The following is a 21,110-nucleotide window of genomic DNA, read 5'->3' as shown; positions in this document are numbered from 1 at the left end:
TATAAGTTGTTTGTTAGCTTCTTACTGGTGTATTTTTATACTATTTTTCACGTATAAAATGTTACGTTTGATATATCAGAATCTTCATAGAAGCACGCATTTGGTAGTCAACATCTGGACACAAAATAAATGTGTCAGTACGACGAACGTTGCAATAAATATGTGTTGGTCAGGTTAGAATGAATATCTTTTAAAGCAACTTGCTCCAGTCTTGCTCTTGAAGAAAACAGTCTGACAAGTATTTTTAAAGGGCTGTTAAATGATACATAAAGTTTTATTTCCAATAAAGTTATGTAAATAAGAACTTTTCTACATAAAACACAGATACATATGATTTCCATATCTAGTAATCAATCAATAACAATTTTCGTTTTGATTGAAAACTGATGCATGAAGTTTAGACTTCACATTTACTTCATTAGTAAACATTCTCTACATTTCTTGCAGCGGCCGCCGAATCTTATGTTGCCAAACTGCGCAGGCGCGCTTTAGGTGGAATAAGCATGTCATCAGAAAACATCCAGGCAAGACAGAAATATGCAACCGATACAGGCAGGAAAAGACGCCAATAACAATACAATGCAATACATATTACACAAATAGTTCAAGACTTTTTTTCCTCCTTCTTTTCTTGTCATTTTATCCGTTCAGACAATGGTGCATAATCAAGGTCTGATCAATCAAAATTATTGTCTATTTTTTATTTATCTGTTGCTGGCTACGGCTTATACATTTAAAGGGCAAATAGTAGTTATATTGTCAAACTTCAAAGATCACTCGTCATTTTTTTGGCGTATTTACTAATAAAAAGTGTTGATTTTGTCTTCTTGTTTCAGATATATTTTTCTACCCATTATAAACTCTTCAGATGTTGCCTTGTTATTTCTGTGCTCAATTCTTTCAAAATCGCCATTTTTTAAATTGATAAGCCTTAAGGGGCCAAATCGGGTAGGGGATGAGGTATTCTGCAAACTATGAGTAAATAGTCACATAGACTTTTGCTTTGGTGCCCTTTCGAGGAAAGTCAACCCCTTTGAAATGTTGGAAATACCCCCACCTCCAGCACTTGACCTGATCTGGCCTGCCTTAATAGATGTGAGACGTTGTGGTACTGTTGATCTGACAATGCATGGAAGTCGATAATTCTCGCATGGTATGTATAAGTGCTTAATTCACCTTTGAGTCTAGTGCATTTGGTGTAAATCAACTACTGATGTCTTCATAGAGATTATTCTACCACTCAAAATATAGCGAACCCTTTACACCAGCGGAAAAAGGAAATGAATTGCCCAGGGATACAGTGCTGTGGGAGCGTGTGGGAACGTTGTTTCCTTACTGATTTTTTTTCGCGTTCCATTACATTTTTGTGCTCGCTATTGTGCCCCCCCCCCCCCGCAAATGAGTAACATGTGTTGACTTACATCTTTATTACGTTTTCTCACTTCTTTGTTTAATGCTACACCGCTGGAATTGCCTCAGATAAAAATACCGAAACATTTATGGAATATGGGACTCATTTGAATCGTTGGATTAAACATGGCTCCGCCCTACTCAGATAGTTTTCGGCTACGATGGGTATAGAGAATTGAAGCCGTCTGATATGTATGTATGTATGTATGTATGTAAAAAGGGATGCTACTCCTCAAATGATTGCCTTATGAAACAGGAACAAAATCCAAATATAGTAATCACCCCGCTTGTGTTAGAGTATATAAGTATGTTTGTGGGTATAGTCTGTGTGAGGTATAGAGTGTTCGCATTTGTGAGACAAAACTATAAATTGGAAGATATAAACGGAGAAGTGTTAAAATTGTCTGAGTTTCTACGAGTGAAGGAGAAAGAAGATGTGTGCGATGTTGAAAGCTTTACGATGGAAAATGCTTAAAGTGGTGTTACGTTTCGGCTCTTACAAAACGCAACAAGAAAAGAGCGAAGACAACAGGCTTTGTTAAGTTTGACATATAATTTTTTTCTCTAGAAAGACAAGGTAAAAATGAGAAAAAGAACTTACGGTTTTACGAATCAAATCCAAAAATAATCCAAGAATAATCCAATAATTAAAAAATAGAAGTCCCAGTAATAAAGGGTCGTAATGAAACTGAGTTCGAATCCCGATGAAATCCAAAATGGAAGACGATGACGTATGCTATGGTCAGCGTCGTACTGATGTGTCAACAGTTTTTTGTTGAATCACAGTGTTTGAATTCTGTGTAAATTTCGATAAATGTCCTTGTTCAAGATTTAATTCAGAGCATAAATATTTCCAGGGAAAAATAATCTCTTGGAATCCAAATAATTGGAAGAAAAATAAAAAAAATATCGACTCAAACTGATCACAACAAAACACCTTTTATGTGTCAATGGTTTAAATCCCGACTGCCCAAATTCTCTGTAGAAAACAGCTATACACTAATTTAAGACGCAAAACAGATTCCCTCATGAGGCTCACATGGGCATGTTTCTAGACTACAACCAATGATTTTTACTCTGGGTAAGAATACAATTTTTTAAATAAAAGTTGTTTGCTTCAACTCTTACTGATTCTGAATCAAGGTCAGGAAATAGGTCAGCATTAGATACAAAGTTTAAATTATTAGTTGTTTGTGAAAAACAGTCAGATCAAATAGAACTGAACTGATTTTCTGGAAAATGTCAAATCCAGTAAATAAAGTTACGTTACAAAAGCATGCAATGGAATAAAACATTTAGAACTAAGATACAAACAAACAATTAAATTAGATCAAATATACATAACATTAGGAAAATATAGATTACAAGAAGGGGAAGTTTATTGTAAAAGATATCGACTTAATTTCGACTCTTGTATTGCCGCTTCACAAGTCATCAAATATAACAAGAAATAGAAGTGACCACCATGCCGCTTAATACAGAAGCAACATATTCTACTCAGTTATTTTCTTCACGAACGGCAAAAAAATAATAAAAACAATAAAAACAACAACCAATTTGTGTGTGGTGTTAAGAACGTGTCCATAAAAACCAAACCAAATATGTGTGATGTATTGTCCAAATTCAGTTTGCGATAAGGAGACAAACAACTGTGGACTAATATACTCAGGAATTGCACTGATTATCTTCTTCCCAGTCCTTTGTAAAAAAAAATATATACAGGCAGTAACAGCAACAACAGTAGTTTCGTCAATGCCAGAAAAAAATACAACACAATTCTTTCAATGAAAGTAACAGATCTCTTCTGGAATATTTGGAAAATCATTCTTCTTTGACAACGAGTGGCTAATCAGAGATCAGCCCCATCGGGCAATGCATAATCAACTTTAGATAACAAATTCATACTGACAGTTCTATGGATGTGTTTCCCATCAATACATTTTGTTTCATTACTCAACCGAATTACCTCAAGCCATTAAAATTAATCACGACACTCACTGGACTGCAGCTTTGGTAGAAATCATTTATCCTACTCAGGTCAAGAATATGGCTGGAGATCAAACCATTTTCCTCGTCGCAATATTCAACGAATAAGTTAAAGAATACTTGGACAAAAATAATGAACTCGTTTACAAACCCAAAATACCCTGAAAAGCAAATCTCCAACTGAACATCTACTCCATGAGAATTTCTACAGGATTTTTTTTTAATGCTGGACGTTTTGTCGAAATGATATCAGCTAATAACAACGGTCATTTTGGCAAAGCACCGGAGAAAATTCGCAGAAGTGAACTTATTGAGTACCATAAGATTGCTAAACGTCTTATAATATATTTTGTTCACATCAACACGCTGCATATCATATTTGTTTTCCTTGCTTATTTGTTCTCCTGGGTGGAGACATAAACACATCACCACATTCAAAAGATATTCACACGAACGACAGGATCTGCAAGTGTTTTCGATTCCCTATCGTATTAATGTTTGTGTTCTCTAATGTCGTCGAATATAGCGACGTAGGAAACAGAGCTGTTCCGTTGCTGAGAGCAATTACTTTCCAAGTGGATTTGTCATAGCTGCTTACGATGAATCAGGAAATATGTATCACGTTTACCGAGAACCTGTAGATCCTCATTATGTCCTGTCAGTTAGTCTTACTTTGACAATGTCAGTACTAGCATACAAGTAGATATTTGACTAAATATTTCATTTTAGAAAGGAAAGGTCAAGCTGTAACTATATTTTCATAAACTATTTTTCGGTAAATTGTGAAAACAGATGCATCTTATATTCCGAGGAGTCGCTTGCCAATGAGTACATGGTTTAAGAGACACTGTTAAGCTCAGATTTTAAAACCTTTGTTCACGTCAGGATTACATGTTCCAAAAGAAGCAACAGTAAGAGAATTCTCCAAAACATACTAGTCGACAAAGTCCCATGAAAGCTCTGATGAAAGCAGGAAAAGTGTTTTGCTTCAAACAGGAAAAGAACTCCTAAGTCTACTATATTAACCCCTACTCTACGCCACATTAAAAGTATGGAAGAAAGAGACGTATTAATCCATTAATTTCTCAAATATATGTTTTAACAAAATAAGACAGAAAAAAAACTGGTAGAGAATTTGACGATTTTTATCATTAACTGAAGAAAAGCAGAATGTGGCACCGAAATTCATGGAAATGTTCTAAGTCAGAACTCGGTTTGTTTGTCAAGCGACCAACGATGATGACTATGCAAGAATCCCAACGGGGAGAATTTTATCCTCTGTCGTCTCTGACGAGCTCAACACCTTTCGAATTTGAAATGAAACGACAAACCGATAATGACAAAGATCTGAATAACAATTACTTGTCCATGAAAGTTCTCAACGTGGATATTAGTAATCCAGGCGCCGTGAGCAATTGTATGCACTCGTGGTTTAGCGAAGCGGAGATGTATTTGAATCAGAAACCGGTGTGCAACACCTTGGCCACTTATCCCTACCGATGGTACCTGGAAAATCTCTTGACGTACGGAAAAGAAGCCAAACACAAACATCTAGATGCCTCCGAGGTATGGAAACCTGACACTTTGGAAACATTCAACGCCACTGTGTTGATCGGGGATGATAATCATCACAGTTTTGGATCACCAAAAGACAACTAAACAAGGAAAGCAGTTTAGGACTGATAGATCATTTACATATGGACATATGTTTGTACGACAGGTGTTTGTTGAATCGAGTGGAAATGCGCCTGAATGAAAATAGTACTTCGTTTGATGGCTGATGCTAATGAGTGTAAGCGCAGCATCGAAGAAGCTAACCTTGACACATGCCTTGTTGAAGTCTTATCCTAACGTGGGAAACAACAATCAAACTATGAGTAGAACTAAAGCCATGTATCCTTTACTACGAGTGGATGTAAAATATTTTATCATTGCCTCAGGACTCCAGTGGCAGCTACCAAACGTTGGCCTAGTGGCATCGTCAGAAATGCGGCCCTCACTTGAGTATTACTCAAAATCCTTTCGTGTTCTAACACTTCAATGTGTCCATGACAAAAAGTGACCCGAGATGGCCAACCGTTGTGTACAAGAACCTTAGTTCCAAGAAAATGTACTCGAGTTCCTACTTGACACTGTTTGCACCCGCAGGACAGTTAGATACCAATGGCAGCATGTCATTTCGCACGATGATTATGCAGGGGGGGTATGCTTTATGGGGTATTCATTTCATCCCAGACCACGGCCGCCACGAGGGATATTTCCACCCTATAAAACCAGGCCAACGTTGTGTTGAAATGCAGTTTGCAATAGCTTTTGTGAACTTAGCGCACGCCGTTTTATATGCACAGTTTGCTAATATTCTGGAAACAAACAGAGAAATTGATCTTAGATGAATAAAATAAAAGGTGGAAGATAAACAACCTATGGAGATAATTGAGGGTGGCTTTTTTTTATCCAGACCACAGCAACGAGAGTAGCCAAAGACCACAAGTTGAGAAAACAAAACAACTTCTACTAACCCCAAAAGTCTACCCCCACCCGCCATGGTGATAACGTCAAGAGAGAACAAGAATAACATTTAGTCGCTTGTTTTGTTCGTGCCTTGGCTGAAATTGTTACAGACATAAACATAAAACATTGTTATGTATCAAATCGATAACATCTAGTCAGAAACAACACGACAAATATGTGATGATGAGTCAAGAAAACCATTTGGAAGCGTATCTAGAAGGATCATGATCTCTCATCCTAGAATGGAAGTGTTTGAAAAGCGGCACAAAGGTTTACGTGGACATTTCTTACCACCATTGTCATCTATGGAGAAGAAACGCATCGAAGTTTTCTTGAAACAGAATACGGAGACTCCTCGTTCATCGACTTACTGGACATATATTTACCGGACATATATTTTCAAGAAAGAAGCCAAGTGTGAACTGATGTGAAAAACGAAACCTGAATACCAAGGAAACCATCATTAAACAAATGCCCCTCTACCGACGAAAAAAAAAAAAAAAGGAACGGATACATGGGAACTTCATTACTTTCTCACGCACAGTTCTTATACAGCTTCTTGGAATCCTGTGGTGTGTGCTAAATAAGGACTTTCCCATTAAAAACCTAAGTACGTTCAAACCTATGTCGAATAAACAGACGACATTCATAGAACAGGAACCTATTGTGTGGGCATGTACTTTACCAGCTATTGTAGTATGAAATATTTTAATTCTTATGGATTACCTACCCTGCAAGACGACACCATTGACTTTATTAGAAGAAATCTTGTATGTACTGAATTTAGTAATGTGAGATTACAAGGATGAAATTCCATTGCGTCTGGAAAATATTGTGTGTACTGTCTCATCAACGTAGTCTTGGATTTACGTTGGGCAATTTAGTGATTTGTTTTGATCGAGAGAGTACCTAGAAATGAAAATACAATAGAAAGATGGTTTTGTGACCATTATGGGTTTTTGTTTCTTTAGCTCAGAAACGTAGCATGCACTGCTGACAAAATACGTTTGATCGCTGGAAGAGTACTCTCTCTCTCTCTCTCTCTCTCCACAACGTTGTCAACTTTGTAAATACCTTCATCTTTAATTGTTTTAGTAGTTGTAAGTTTCAAGGATGATATGTTAGTTGGTTGGGATTAATCAACAAAGCGTGTTGATTTAGATAACAAAACGGAGTTTCTTTAAGTTTTCTAATATCAAAAAATCATTTTATACATGCAACTTCACATTCTGTCTGTCGATCTTCATTACACGAGTAATGTTTTATTTCACGTTCGCGTTCTATGTCTGAATGATGTTTTCATTCATGACAGTGCTTGAAGCATATAAAGCGTCGTGTTCAATAACCTTGTCATCCATGGTTGACTTGTCAATAACCTTGCCATCCATGGTTGACTTGTCAATAACCATGCCATCCATGGTTGACTTGTCAATAGCCTTGCCATCCATGGTTGACTTGTCAATAACCTTGCCATCCATGGTTGACTTGTCAATAACCTTGCCATCCATGGTTGACTTGTCAATAGCCTTGCCATCCATGGTTGACTTGTCAATAACCTTGCCATCCATGGTTGACTTGTCAATAACCTTGCCATCCATGGTTGACTTGTCAATAGCCTTGCCATCCATGGTTGACTTGTCAATAACCTTGCCATCCATGGTTGACTTGTCAATAACCATGCCATCCATGGTTGACTTGTCAATAGCCTTGCCATCCATGGTTGACTTGTCAATAACCTTGCCATCCATGGTTGACTTGTCAATAACCTTGCCATCCATGGTTGACTTGTCAATAGCCTTGCCATCCATGGTTGACTTGTCAATAACCATGCCATCCATGGTTGACTTGTCAACGCAGAAGAATGAGCAGACATAATATGAGCGAAAGAATATGCGAAACTTTAAATGCACTTGAGTTATTACAGTATTTCCGAGGTCAAATGGAAGATATGGAAATATACCCCAATATAAGAGCTTTCAAAGAAGGCAATTGACCATTTCCAAATAGTTGAAGAATTAATAGTAACCTTGCTGGAAGAGGAAGTGGACACAAAAAAGAAAATTGGTAAAGGAGAACAAACAAAAGGGACGACATAATTTGTTCGTTTAATGGCAACAGCAACAGATACAACATCAGAAGTCTGAAGCCCTCATTCCACTAATGGGGAACTGAGAAAGTGCGGATAACCATACTCACATTTTCCTACCCATATTTATTAATCTTTGGGGCGGGGATAAATATAGTAGATGTCCGGTCTGTGTTGCCAGACATGAGAGATAATACTCAAAATTATGCCAATTGTTGTTTCATGTTGGTGCATGTTTGTGTATGTTTAAACATCTTTAGCTCTCCTTGTATGTGTGGATTGTGTGACATTAACTAATGTATTCTTTGCTTGTGTGTATATTTAATCCTCTTTCTTTTACACCCAACCCACTCTTGTGTGCTTGTGTGATGACATGTTTGCATATTTGCAAGTATTGTATGTTTGTGCATGCATATATATATATATATATATATATATATATATATATATATATATATATATATGGATAGATCCGAATGTTGTTTCTGCCATTTTTAGTATGAATAAGTATATCAAAGGCATTACCTTGTTATCAATCAAAGCATGCATTGTAAGCACCTAATTAAAACGAGTTGGCACCACTTTGAATGCTCTGTCGACACCAGTGTGTATGACAATCCAAATAGATCTAAATTCTCATGGGTTCCTAACATCGAAATTCTATTGTCATTATCTGGTCCAGAATCTCAGAGCAATTATAACATCCTCTTGTAGTCGTTTATAGACAAACAGCTATCTGAAAGTCTCCGAAGGTAAATGACTGGCAGCTTCCAAAGGTGTGACACTTGTAGTGTTGTATTATCTGCCTTGGTTTTTCGACTCCTTCTGCTCCTCGTCCCCGTATTGCTGATATGATTTTCCACGATATATTATTTGCTGGATCAGGGGCGTGATTGTTTTCGGATGATGACAGGACATCGTCGTTTTGTATCTTCAATATTCCATAGCATTCATCCTTTTTATATTATCTCCAAGATGTACTCCCATCAGCACTTTCTCTATCCTTGCGATATATATCCGTAAACCACCAAAATATTCTTGCCTTCATGGAATTTTGTTTCGAATAACGGAGTTTTATACACGTATATATGCCCCAAATATTAACTAACTTATAGATTTCACGATCCTATGATTTATAATAAGTAATTAATAACATTCATATAAGATGCAACATCTTTTGCTCTGATCTCAATCAATGTAACCTAATTAATGCTCAGGTTTTATAAGAGCTGTGCTCTTGTGTCCGAGTGAAATTGATTGCTCTTTTTTGTCGTGCTGTATTTTTGTCAGAGCGCAAGAAAAAACATGTATATACTAGTAATGCCAACAACAGCTTCAAAGTTATAATACCTGCCGATCTTCCCACCCTGATCTCAGGTAGGTTGTCAGATGGGCCAGTAAAAAACGTTGCTTCTATTGCTATGCAATCGTGCCAATTCTGCCACGCCAGAGTTCAATGCTTATAACCTTTTAAAAGAACTTTTGTAGAGACCTAAATCGGACTAAGTTGATTTTACATGTTATGTAACGTTCTTCCAATAGAAAAGTTGAGATCATGACTGCGGAAAGCCAAATATGATTATAATCGATTGATAACAATGGACATAAGTATAAGTATATGGGGGACCATTACTTTATTATATTACCTGATAGCTTCAATAGGAATAATAGAGTGGCATTTATAAAAATTAAAATGAAAAAATGTCATGCTTCGAACATCAGTGCATCAAGTTCCATCGTTCAAGCTCCTTTACATAAGCACCATGTGAAACATGAACAATGTCCCAGTGCTCTGTGCTCTTTACCCTTTCCATCCATTTTTTAACCTTCGGCCATAACTTTAAACTTGTGCCTGTCCATTCCAGCTGTATGAGAATTGTCGCTACAAACATATCCGCTACTGTGAAATGGTTTCCTGTGAGAAACCTATTTTTCTCCAGATAACGGCGCTCTAGAATTTCAAGATGTCGGCTAACTTGTTTTAATCCGAATTCCACAAGAGCTTCGTTCCCCTCAGCAGTAGGAAGCGCGTACTTGTCCAGGAATTGAGGGTATATGTAATTGAATCCAACGGCTCTGTTAAAATATAATGTTGATCCAAATATAGTTTAGTTCTTACTTAGACACACACACAAAATACCATAGACAGAACAGCCCTGCACTCAAGTTGACCGATGACTACTCTTTAAAGCAAAGTATTATAATTCAAAACGTTTAAAAATGCATTTGATGTAATGTGTTCTACTTCAATTTCAAAAGAAAAAAAATCACACTGAAAACAGAAAGAAACTAATGTTCAGCCAGTTTTAAAGAAAATATTTTATACCGCCAATATAGATACAATTTTTTGCTGCTATTGTTTGTTTACGATTTCAATTTTTCAACTTATTATGACCAAAGCCTTCAATAACTACACTAATTCGATTAACCATTGGTGATAACCTACCATAGTCCAAAAGAAAATAATCATCAGTAATTCAACCACTCACTGGTGATAACCCACCGTAACCCCAAAGAAAATAATCACCAGTAATTCAACCAATCACTGGTGACAACCCACCATAACCCCATAGAAAATAGTCACCAGTAATTCAACCAGTCACTGGTGATAACCCACCGTAAACCCAAAGAAAATAATCACCGCTAATTCAACTAACCACCTTTTCACATATTATTTTCCCGGATATGTGCCGACGGGTGAAGAACGTTAGTTGTATTGAACAGCATCATCAAAACCAGTTCAGAAAATAAATACTTTATTGAAATCTGAAGTTGCTTAGGATGATAAAGGCGAAAAATTCATTTTTTTCTTCTGTTTAGGAAAGGTCGCTATTATCAAACGTTTTAGTCAAAATGCAAACTTGTCCAGATAATAGGAAGTTGGTAGAGTGTGTGACTAGTCCAAGTTTCGATACCAGCCCAGAATAGCATAATAGAAATAAAACTAAATTTGTTGAGTTTGGTGACACGGCAGAGTACAGTACATATGTTGCAGCAGACTAACAATGCTCCTGTTGTAACGTTGTCTTCTTCCGCCGCCATATTTAGCTATCCGACGAAAGTGCTTCCAATAAAGTACTTCCAAATATATTCCAACATGGAGGCGAATTAAATCCGAATTTTTTCCAACATGACGGAAAGACCGTGGATGTTCCGATTGACCTTCAAGTGTGTGTGTTGCAAACAGTATTGATACCGACATTGTGAAGAAAAATATTACACATACATTTTGCAAAATTTAAGGATTGGTGTATCTATCAAGAGAGTTAGGGCATAACATGACATTAGCGGCTGATATTTGTGAGTGGTCACCTGTGAAGTTCCCCGTTGGCCCAGCTGATAATGGATTCGCACAAGAACCGGGTTTCCAAACTGATGCCAAACCCGGCAAAATCAGTGTAGTTCGTGGCAAGGTACCGCAAAATTGCTGGACTGAAAAATTTAAACTTTAGAACTATTTTTGGTCTGCCTAAGGAAGTATAGACGTCGATATTATTCCATGCACTGACTGACTTCAATTTTTATAAAATTTGAAATCGCTTTGAATTTTATTTACAATATATAGTCAAATATATTTAGGTTGCATAATAAATCGGGTATTTCTATATATAAAAAAACTGTCTCAAAATATTATCTCATTAATCTATTCTAAAACAGACCTAGATTAGAATTTGTCTTTCTCGAACCACTGTTTCTTAGTTATAATAAGCACGCCCCGTACAAGTGAAACTAACGATCAATACAACTTTAATTTCTCTATAATAGTCAAATCACAGGGTGCAGCGTAAATGAGACTATTATCGGATACACAAAGACTTTACCAATTCTCGTTTATGACGGAATAAAGCAAAATCCCACTCTGTAACACATAAATTCTCCTTTTGTAAAGAAGTCATTCCCTCAACACTCTGATAACAGATCCTTCTGGAATCACACAAAAGAAATAATTTCTAACAGATACGTTTACTGCATTTCTGAATGAAAGGGTACCGGACCATAGTTCCTTATATGTCCCCTAATTACATTAGCTGATACCAGTTGTATTATCATAGACATAGACATTAATAAATCAGTGGGTCAAGATGAAATTCACACAGAAATTCTGAAGATTTCGACAATGTCAATCTCTGATTCATTGAAAGATGTAATTAACTTTATTATCACCTCCTGGAATTGTTCCGAGTCATTGAAATTAGCCAAGGTAACCTTAATTCATAAGCGGGGAAATGACCCGTCAAATTATCGACCAAGATATCATTACGAGTACCAACTCCTACATAGATCACAAACAAGTTTCTGACAAAAAAAAATATTGTCAAGCTGCATTGATAGATCTTACTGACTAGAGGCCACAGACAACTAAATGTGGCAAACTTACCAAAGCACTATTCCATGATTTAAAAAAGGTATTCGACTTGCGGGATCATTTATTAAAAAAATTATGCGTACAAGTTTTTTTCGAACTACTTTATTTGGTTCAAATCATATCTAACAAGCAGATTAAAATTATTATTTTTTTTGTACGGGTGAAAACATGTTTGAGTCGGGTCAAATGTTAATTGGTGTTCCCAAGGCTCAATATAAGTGCCTCTTATTTTCATATATACAGCTTAATGTGATTTTGCTCTCTATCCAGTGCACTCTAAAACTGACCCCTTTGCAAACGATTCTATATCACACACATCCAGAAAATATCTTAACTCCACTGAGCACAAACTTCAAAACCTACCAGAACGTTTTGTCTGTCTGGTTTAAATAAAATAAAATGTTTACTACATCTAAAAGGAAATGCACGAGAATAGAACAATGCAGCGCCTGTCAAGTAATACGGACTTATTTCTTGCTCATAATGGCTCAGACTTGTCTGGTGCTATAAAAAAAACTTCCTGGTGGGGTGTCTACTTTGGTCAGTATTTCACCTGGAATTCACCTATCGATTACCTATGCGCAACTGTCTCGAAAATGATTACTTCTCTAAACTTTACTGTAAAAAATAATATCTACCTCCCCTGTCGTATGAGAGAGAGAGAGAGAGAGAGAGAGAGAGAGAGAGAGAGAGAGAGAGAGAGGGAGGGAGGGAGATAGAGAATCACCATTCGAACACTGTAATGTCATTGTCAGTAATTAGCGGAACTTCTTGATGTGGCTGCCTCTTAAATACTTCTGGTAGGTGTTCGCCGCCCTTGTCAAAGTCGACATCCATTAGTATGTGCGGAATACGATGCTGCAATGGAATTTAAAGTTAAAAGACATCTTGTCTTGCAGTTTTAACTGCAGCGGAATTCAGTCTTTCGAATTTGTTTATCTAGACTGTTGGATTTTCACCATTGCCTTCGTATTTAAAAAACTTTTTATACATTTTTGGAGCAAGTCTAAAACTTAGTAATGAAACACACCACGGTGTGTGTAAATGTTTTGTAGTGCCACATGAAGTGAAGAAGACTGATGGTTCTCTAACATTTGCACACCCTAAACCGGTCATTATATATGATAATTCGTTAAGGAGTTCAATAGCATAGTACATGCCCATTACACGAGTTTTTAAAACAAAAACAAATTTGGCTTTTGTCTTGATGATATCATCCTTGAGCGTGAGGCAATAAATTTTAGGTCGAAGTCCTATGAACTCTGTGATGGGTATACCACTGGTTTCATCTTTGCATTTTCCAAGTTTCGTTTTCATTGTCTTTACAGTGAAATGGGCTTGTTTCTGGATAATCGCTAAGATCAACGATATATTGATGTTGACAGAGGTCTGCGTAGACATCGTCCGTGTGAATTTCATAGAGTAGTGAATCGGTATCGGCCGTGAGTAGTCCGGCTTTATCTCCGTAGTGTCGTTGGATGAAGTCGTAATGAAACTCGAGCATGAGCATTTTGGAGAGGTCGAGAACGGATGGACCGACGTAGATGGGTTTATCGAGCACGAGATGTGTTTTCCTGAATTTGATGACGACCAGTTCATCGTCAAAGATTTTCATGCTAACGAAGGCGTCATTGGCCACGAGCTTATCTCGTTGTCGTGAGTTACTAACGGCTTTGATTTTCTTTCTGCGTCTGATGTTTTCCATGGTTTTTCCGAAGACGTATTGAAGTCAACTTAGGATTTCATCATGGAGATTGCTTAAACCAGAGAGGTCGATGAATTTGCTGAAGAACGAGTCGATGTTGAAGAGCCTGTTCAAGTAGTCGATAATGTATCTTGTAGTGTGTTTTGTGATGGAGATTGGATCCGAGCTTTTTGATCCTGCAATTTCCGATTCCGAATAATGCTTTTGTTCGAGTTGTTGAAGAGAAAGCGTGGAGGGTGTGATAAAGAATAGATCAGCACAGAAGATATAATCATTATGAGCGTCATGGAGATGAGGTGGATACTCCAGATCGACTTCGACGAAATAGCCCCAGTCGTCCTGATATCCTCTTTGTCTTTCTTGGAGGAACTGTTCTCAGGTGATCGAGTGAAAATCTCCTACAGGAAGGAATTGTGACATGGCCCAATCATAGAGATCATTGGTATTGAGGTAGAGGATGTAGGTGGAGGGTTTGGTAGGATCGCAATGTTTCATGTATTTGCTATTCGCCATGGCCTGTTTTTGCCTAATGGTGCAGTCATACTCTTGGTGGACATGAACATGCATGGATCATGGAAGAACTCAAGCTTTACATGACTCGGAGAGATCGGTTGAGGAGAAATACCAGAGTGGATCAAGTTGATAATGAGCAAGGCACACGTGTATGAAATTTTTGAAGACATCCATAAGCAGGAGTACGTCTGTCTTAAGGAACAAGTCGTGATACTCGGCTAGTCTTAACTCGAGGATGGCTGAGTGCTGAGTTGATGAAGTGTCCATCGTATCCTCGTAGATTATGGGCGATGATCTCCTCGGTAGTTACCGGTGATATGACAATTATCTCAGACTTTTAGAGCATGGGGTTGAAAATAATCTTCGCAGATGTGGCATTGCCGTGCTGCCTCGTGCAGTTTGAGTTGTGAGTAGGTGAGTGGGGTCAGGAGAGTAGGATTTTTTCGGAGTTCGTTGATGCGTTATCACTCCATGACGAGTTTCTCAAAGAACCTGACGATGCAGTCCTCCTCCCTTTACTGTTGGCAAGAAGAAGACAAACGCTCACCAGCAGGAATGTGCTTATGTTCTACTTGAATAAAAGAATGGACTGGTTTGGTAAATCTTTGTATTTTTGTGATGGTGTTCGAACTGTAGTGTTCTCTCGTGTGGCATCTAAACGACTTGTAGTTCTTGATAGTATCCCGACGAGATGTGATCCTGTAGTCGTTGGAATTGAGGAAAGCATTGTAAGCAGGGATAGCAGAAATAACCGTGATTCTTATACTATGCGTACTGATATGACACAATCTACTAAAGTATTTGATGTACACGATATGGTGATGCTAACTGATGCTGTGTTGCGAGGCTGTTTTATAGATAAGTATGAGATATACCACGAATGTTGTATTTCCTGCTTTTCTGTCATCGAGTCCAAATACATTAATGATGAGTCCTTAGTTGAGCGCTTCCGGTTAGGGACATCATTGGCGTTCGCAGGAAAGGTAATTCCAGTGGTGTGGAGTGTTTCAAATTACGATCTGTACTTAGAGATGCGATCGGCATTGTCCTCAGTGGGATATAGCGCGGAGAAGATAGCCCACACGAGTCAGCAGTCATCGTTGTTTTTTTTTTACATTAATGCAGGCCTTGGTAGTCACGATTGTATTTGGAAGTGGCACGTACACGTTTCCACGCAAAGGTGTGACTTCGGAAGTTTGAAACGAGATAGAATTGACTCCGGCAAAGACCCAGGCTGGTCCTGACTTTTGATAATCTTAGAGGCGGGCATGAATAAACGACACGGCGATGTTAACGATATGACTGAAATCTTCACTGCGAGATTCGGCTCTGATCTATACGTCGATGCTCTTGTGTTCCTTGGCCAGATGAACGTTGACAGCTACTCCCAGTTTGATGACTGTATGGGTAAGTAGTTCTGCCTGGATGGTAGGATGTAGAATGCGCTGCAGGAGTGTTGGGTCCACTCTACGCTGAAGGATATGGGAACGATTATAAATGAATCCTTTGTCAGCTCCTACGTACAATTTTTCGACATGTCTTGGGGGGGGGGGCGAAGATGCTTAGTCTTATCGCGTTGTTGCTGAAGGGCTTGTATATCGATTTTAGGTAGTTTTTCCTCGATATCAGCTAGACGTGATCGCCTGAGGATATTGTGCTGAAGTCTAAATAGTGTGCCCGTCTGAGTGGTTTTTCCCGTGAGTCTTAGTATTTGTCTCGCAGATGCTTCAGATACCGCCGTGTGGTGAGGATCTCTCGTGCAGCTATCGCCTTGTACTCGTTGACGAGCTCACGACGGAAAGCTTTGCTTTTAGGATCCCTTCTAAGCTTCACCTTTGAGGTTTTTATGACTCGTTTCATCATCTCATGCAGATCGGTATTCGATCTAGGACACGGTACCGGAATACCCTGTAATGATCGAGCGATGCTTCCGAGTCGACGAGCAAAATGATGACGAAGAATAAATTCCTTCGCTGGATCCATAGGCAAGATTTCAGTCTATCCATTCTATGATAGAGATGCTATATAATATAGCCATGTATTTCAGGTCTTTAATTGCTTGTTCATTTTGTCATTTCTTTAACTGTATAACAAAAAGTTTAATAACTATTATATAACACCATGCCTCTGTGTGGGTACCTCATGGCAGCACGGAAAAGTGTAACAAGTCCTGCACGAGAGAGAGAGAGAGAGAGAGAGAGAGAGAGACTTCGCGGGAAAGTCATTATATAGATAGATAGATAGATAGATAGATAGATAGATAGATAGATAGATAGATAGATAGATAGATAGATAGATAGATAGATAGATGGATGGATGGATGGATGGATGGATGGATAGAAAGAAAGAAAGATAGATAGATAGATAGATAGATAGATAGATAGATAGACAGAGAGAGACAGACAGAGAGAGAGAGAGAGAGAGAGAGTAAGAGAGCACTGCGCCCAGCATTATGCTCTCATTAAGAGTGGAATTTGCAGGGATGAAACCCTGCTTGGGATGAATGGAAGGTGTTCGAAGTCAACTCTAAGTGTGTCAGCGCTACGGGTGAGGAAATATCCTAGCGATTTAATATTACTACGAAAAAGCCAGAACTACCCAGAAACCCCAAAACCACTAAGCGTTGTTCAACCATTTTCTGATTAATGTTAAGCATGACGTAGGAAACCTGGAAAGTGCATCCCGTGTTTAGTCGTTACGAAGCGAACTCGGAAGAAGAGGTGCATTGCATACCCACAAAAATCAGACACGTGGTGAGGTTTAGCATGACGGGTTATTCCATCGTTCACGGTTTTGTCCTAGGACTGAGGGATACGATGTACCGTTATCGCTCTGTGTTTGAAGCGCATCGGGGTGGGGGTGGGGTGGGGGTGGGGTGGGGGATTCCTTTCGGATATTAATTTTCTTATCTTAATGGAGATACATTGGATAATCGGCTAATTTGGACGCAAAACCTGACGGATAGCAAACAATATTTAAAAAACCATGTTTCACTCCTATTTTGTGTTATTCTACTGATCTGAACAGCAGCTTGAGTTCTTCTTAAAGCAGGCAGGAGATACAGTATTTAAACAGTTCCTTATCGTAGGAGATGTTGAGCATGCCACTGTCGTAGATCTTTTTCTGCTGCGCAGTCGTGATCAATGAGATTGTTTCCTGTTCCTTAGACTTAGACGAGAATGAGGTCTATGCTGTTATTGATGCAGAGAGGGAGCGCGTTGACGATGGCCTTCTCAAGATCTTTCCGACTGATCACGGTTAGATACTGCGTATGGTCAGACACGCCTTCTTCCATGTTTCTATAATAAGATAATTTTAAATTTTTTGCAACGTTTTCTTACTCGTCGTAGGGATAATTCCTCCCCTTGCTCTCGTGCGAGTAAGGCCTGTCCACTTGCTGCTTCTTGCACTTTCGTCAGCGTCAGTTCAATGTTCACAGGCAAGTGATTTCGTAAGACCGTGTCAATGGCTTCGTAGAGCGCAATGGGGTGATGCAAGATGACTTCGGTATTTTCTCGGCTAAGGACCATTCAATGATTGACACATTGTTCACGGTGAGATCGTCCGTGGTTCTCATTTATCTGATCAGTAACGACATATCAAAATGAGCTCTACGCAGGTACGATTGGATTTCGTTAAGCATTTTTGACAGGATAACATGGTTTGCTTGGTGTTATTTTTTTTGCCCTCCAATCGTACCTCGAGGCGTTTCAATAGGGTCTGCATAGCTAGTTCAGCTCCGGACAAAACCAACATCATTGGATTAGCCATCACTGCAGTATAAATCACTCCCGCGGCCATCACGGCAATCGGAAGAATTGAAACAACTCGCAGAATGCGCGTGTAACGTCGGTACGTATGTTATAGACGTAGTCTCTCCGATGGTAATAGCGATAATATGATTCTAGCTTGTGATGCTACTCTATTGACAAGTTTTTGTCGATGAGATTAAAGTCAAGGATCATTCTGCTAAACTCTACAGAAGCAGTTCAGATTATGGTAAGTGATAATTTAAGAATTGAATGTGCACATTCACTTTATCATCGTCGATCTCAGACACTTTTTCTTCCACCAGCCATAGCGGATATTCGTTTGAAAGCCCTGGGTGACTTTGGTCAGCTGATTTATTTGCACGAGATCAGGCAGCATGTAAGGAGTTGCTTTCAATTCCACATGGTCCAGCTATTGTTGTGATTCTTTGACGTGTAACATCTCATCCACAGGTACTTTTTCGGTGATATCGGTAGAGATAATAATACACCAGGGAGATTTTTCCACGTTCAGATTTACTTTTTCAAAGTCTTTGATCGCTGAAAATATAAAATCCCTGTGTGTATATGAACCCACTCACTCAAGTACTTGCTTCGATATTTCTTTCCGGTCGTTTGCCTTTTCCAAAAGTTCCCGAAATGCCTTCGGAACATTGACAAATTGTCCTCGTGGAAGAACACTTCATTTCTTAAACTCAGGACTAACCTTTTTCTCTATTTTCTTTGGCTGAAAATTTATAAATACACAAAGGATACCGCAGCCACATTGGGATCGATCTTCCCATGCACGCTAAACATTATCACGTTAAAAAGGCTTTCCACAGCCTTGTTGTTTTCAAACACGGGTGCCTCATCACAAGTTACCTAACTAGCACTGCGATCATCATGCGTCATCACCGCAATACTCGTGTCCACGTCTTCACATTCTAGACCAGGGGTGGGCAAGCTACGGCACGCGGGTCGTATGCGGCCCGCCAAAGGCTTTCATGCGGCCAGTCAAGGGTTTTCATGCGGCCTAGGAACAAGTCATCATTCGCACTGACTCTGTTTATGTTACTCTGTTTATCAAATAAATGTACTTATACGTTTTCAAATATCAACAACATATCAACAACTGAAAATTAATTAGATGTTATTTAGAAAAACCTTTCGTTTTTGCTATTTCAAATATTAATTATTTTACTTAATGAACTATGCGGCCCACGACAAGGTGCAAATTTGTGTATGCGGCACTTGCACTGGAATGTTTGCCCACCTCTGATTCGAGACCAACCTGCTGAGAAACTTACATTTGTTAATAGACCCACTTAGGGTTTGATTTCCGCGAAAGCGTTTTCGGATGACCACTCTGTCCATGCACTCGTGATGTTTTTTGTAGGTCTTATCGTCTTCCGTTCGACGAAATCATTGTCGTTTGACGTAGCCTGTGCTCACGCTGATATTCACGAGGTCTGGGTGTAATTCCTGAGTGATATCCCGGACGATGCCTTCAATGGTTTTGACTAACTGCACTGATTCTCGATCGTTACAAAATTTAATGACCATCCAGTACCGATCGATGGCCTCTCGGAGCTGCTCCTGCCGCATGTGTCCTACAGACAGATGAGACAGCTTGACCAAGTGATCTTTCATCGCTTGTACGCTTCTTCCTGAGAGGGTTTACCCGCCTTTCTTAGCCTTGTGTATTACCTTCATCGGCTTAAGCAGTTGCAGGTAGTTGTCCTCGTACGACGCGCCCTGTCTGTACGTATCGTCGAACAGGTACTGGTACAGTTCTGTAGCGATGCGTACGATTTCCACCAAGCTCTATATTAGATTATCCAAAGTAAAAATTTGAAAGTAACTCAAAGCCAGGATTAGTAGTCTTTTTCCGTCAGTCCCAAGAATGTAAAACCAACGTACTTGGTATCTGTGATATTCGTCGTGAACTGCAACAGATTACTTCCAAGAATGGTGCTTTCGTTATACAAAAACATTGATAGTAGCATCTGATTAATGCACTTGCACCCAAAATTTAGAGGTCACCCCTGTGGTCGCCACTTTGTTGGCAGCCATACCCGCGACCAGGTGATGAGCGTACATGAAATAATCCATGTGAGAGGCATCGTATTTCGACGACACCGAGACAGAAAATCCACATCAATATCTCGTAGCTTTTGATAACACGGAAACATTGACCATTGTTATTTTTGATGCGTCGTTTGTCCACGTACTGTTTGGGAGTGGCTTCGGTGTCGAGGATCGTATGTTAGTCTTTGTTCACCGCATAACGTTTCACATTTCCATAGCTCTCCGCGATATCATCGCTCTCGAGGGAGTCGTTGTGGAACGACCTTTGATACTCTTTCCCGAAATGGTGACGGCTCCTGTCAGGGTACCTCCCGTCGTGGATAATGTAGTATTTCCCAACGCACTGAGCTGAGCATACGAGATCATTTGAGTGTTATCCGTGATGGGCCGCGTGGTATGATGTCCATCAAATAGAAGTAACTGGGGTTCTTAATACGAATTCCTTCGACGGTTGGAAAAGTGATGGAGGTGTAATTGTCACTCACGTCTCTGTCGATCCAGCTTGAGAGATCGGAAGTTCCAAAATGATTGACCATGGTCGCTCTCTTGTTGAGCCCGCTGTACACCCTTACACGACGTGATTCCAGAGCTTGGCGAGGACATGAGCTTATCGCTCGACACTTGCCCTGCTACGGAATACATTCCCACCACTGCGACATTGCCACTGATGTATCCACCATTTTGTCGTATTTA

At 39.1% G+C, this 21,110-nt stretch overlaps 2 protein-coding genes across 3 annotated transcripts in view; one reads left to right on the top strand and one right to left on the bottom strand.

Moving 5' to 3' along the window:
- Positions 1–822, top strand: part of LOC149785847 (uncharacterized) — a 30,295-nt gene extending 29,473 nt beyond the window's left edge. Inside the window, exon 9 of the mRNA XM_089979808.1 lies at positions 448–822. Within this exon, the coding sequence (XP_089835934.1) occupies positions 448–572 (125 nt within the window). The 3' untranslated portion in view covers positions 573–822. The remainder of the gene's footprint in view (positions 1–447) is intronic.
- Positions 823–7,999: 7,177 nt separating this feature from the next.
- LOC149785846 (glutathione S-transferase theta-1-like) overlaps positions 8,000–21,110 on the bottom strand; it is a 34,311-nt gene continuing 21,200 nt past the window's right edge. For both annotated transcript variants that reach the window (XM_089931247.1, XM_089931248.1), the window contains exons 3-5: positions 13,087–13,217; positions 11,306–11,425; positions 8,000–10,069 (exon numbers count right to left, since the gene is read on the bottom strand). In XM_089931247.1, coding sequence (XP_089787373.1) covers positions 9,712–10,069; positions 11,306–11,425; positions 13,087–13,217 — 609 coding nt within the window. In that variant the 3' untranslated portion in view covers positions 8,000–9,711. The remainder of the gene's footprint in view (positions 10,070–11,305; positions 11,426–13,086; positions 13,218–21,110) is intronic.

Source organism: Sinohyriopsis cumingii, chromosome 13 (genome assembly GCF_028554795.1).
Source record: "Sinohyriopsis cumingii isolate HCF-2022 chromosome 13, ASM2855479v2, whole genome shotgun sequence".
In the NCBI taxonomy this organism is placed as follows: domain Eukaryota; kingdom Metazoa; phylum Mollusca; class Bivalvia; order Unionida; family Unionidae; genus Sinohyriopsis; species Sinohyriopsis cumingii.
This window is presented reverse-complemented; position numbering and strand designations above follow the sequence as displayed.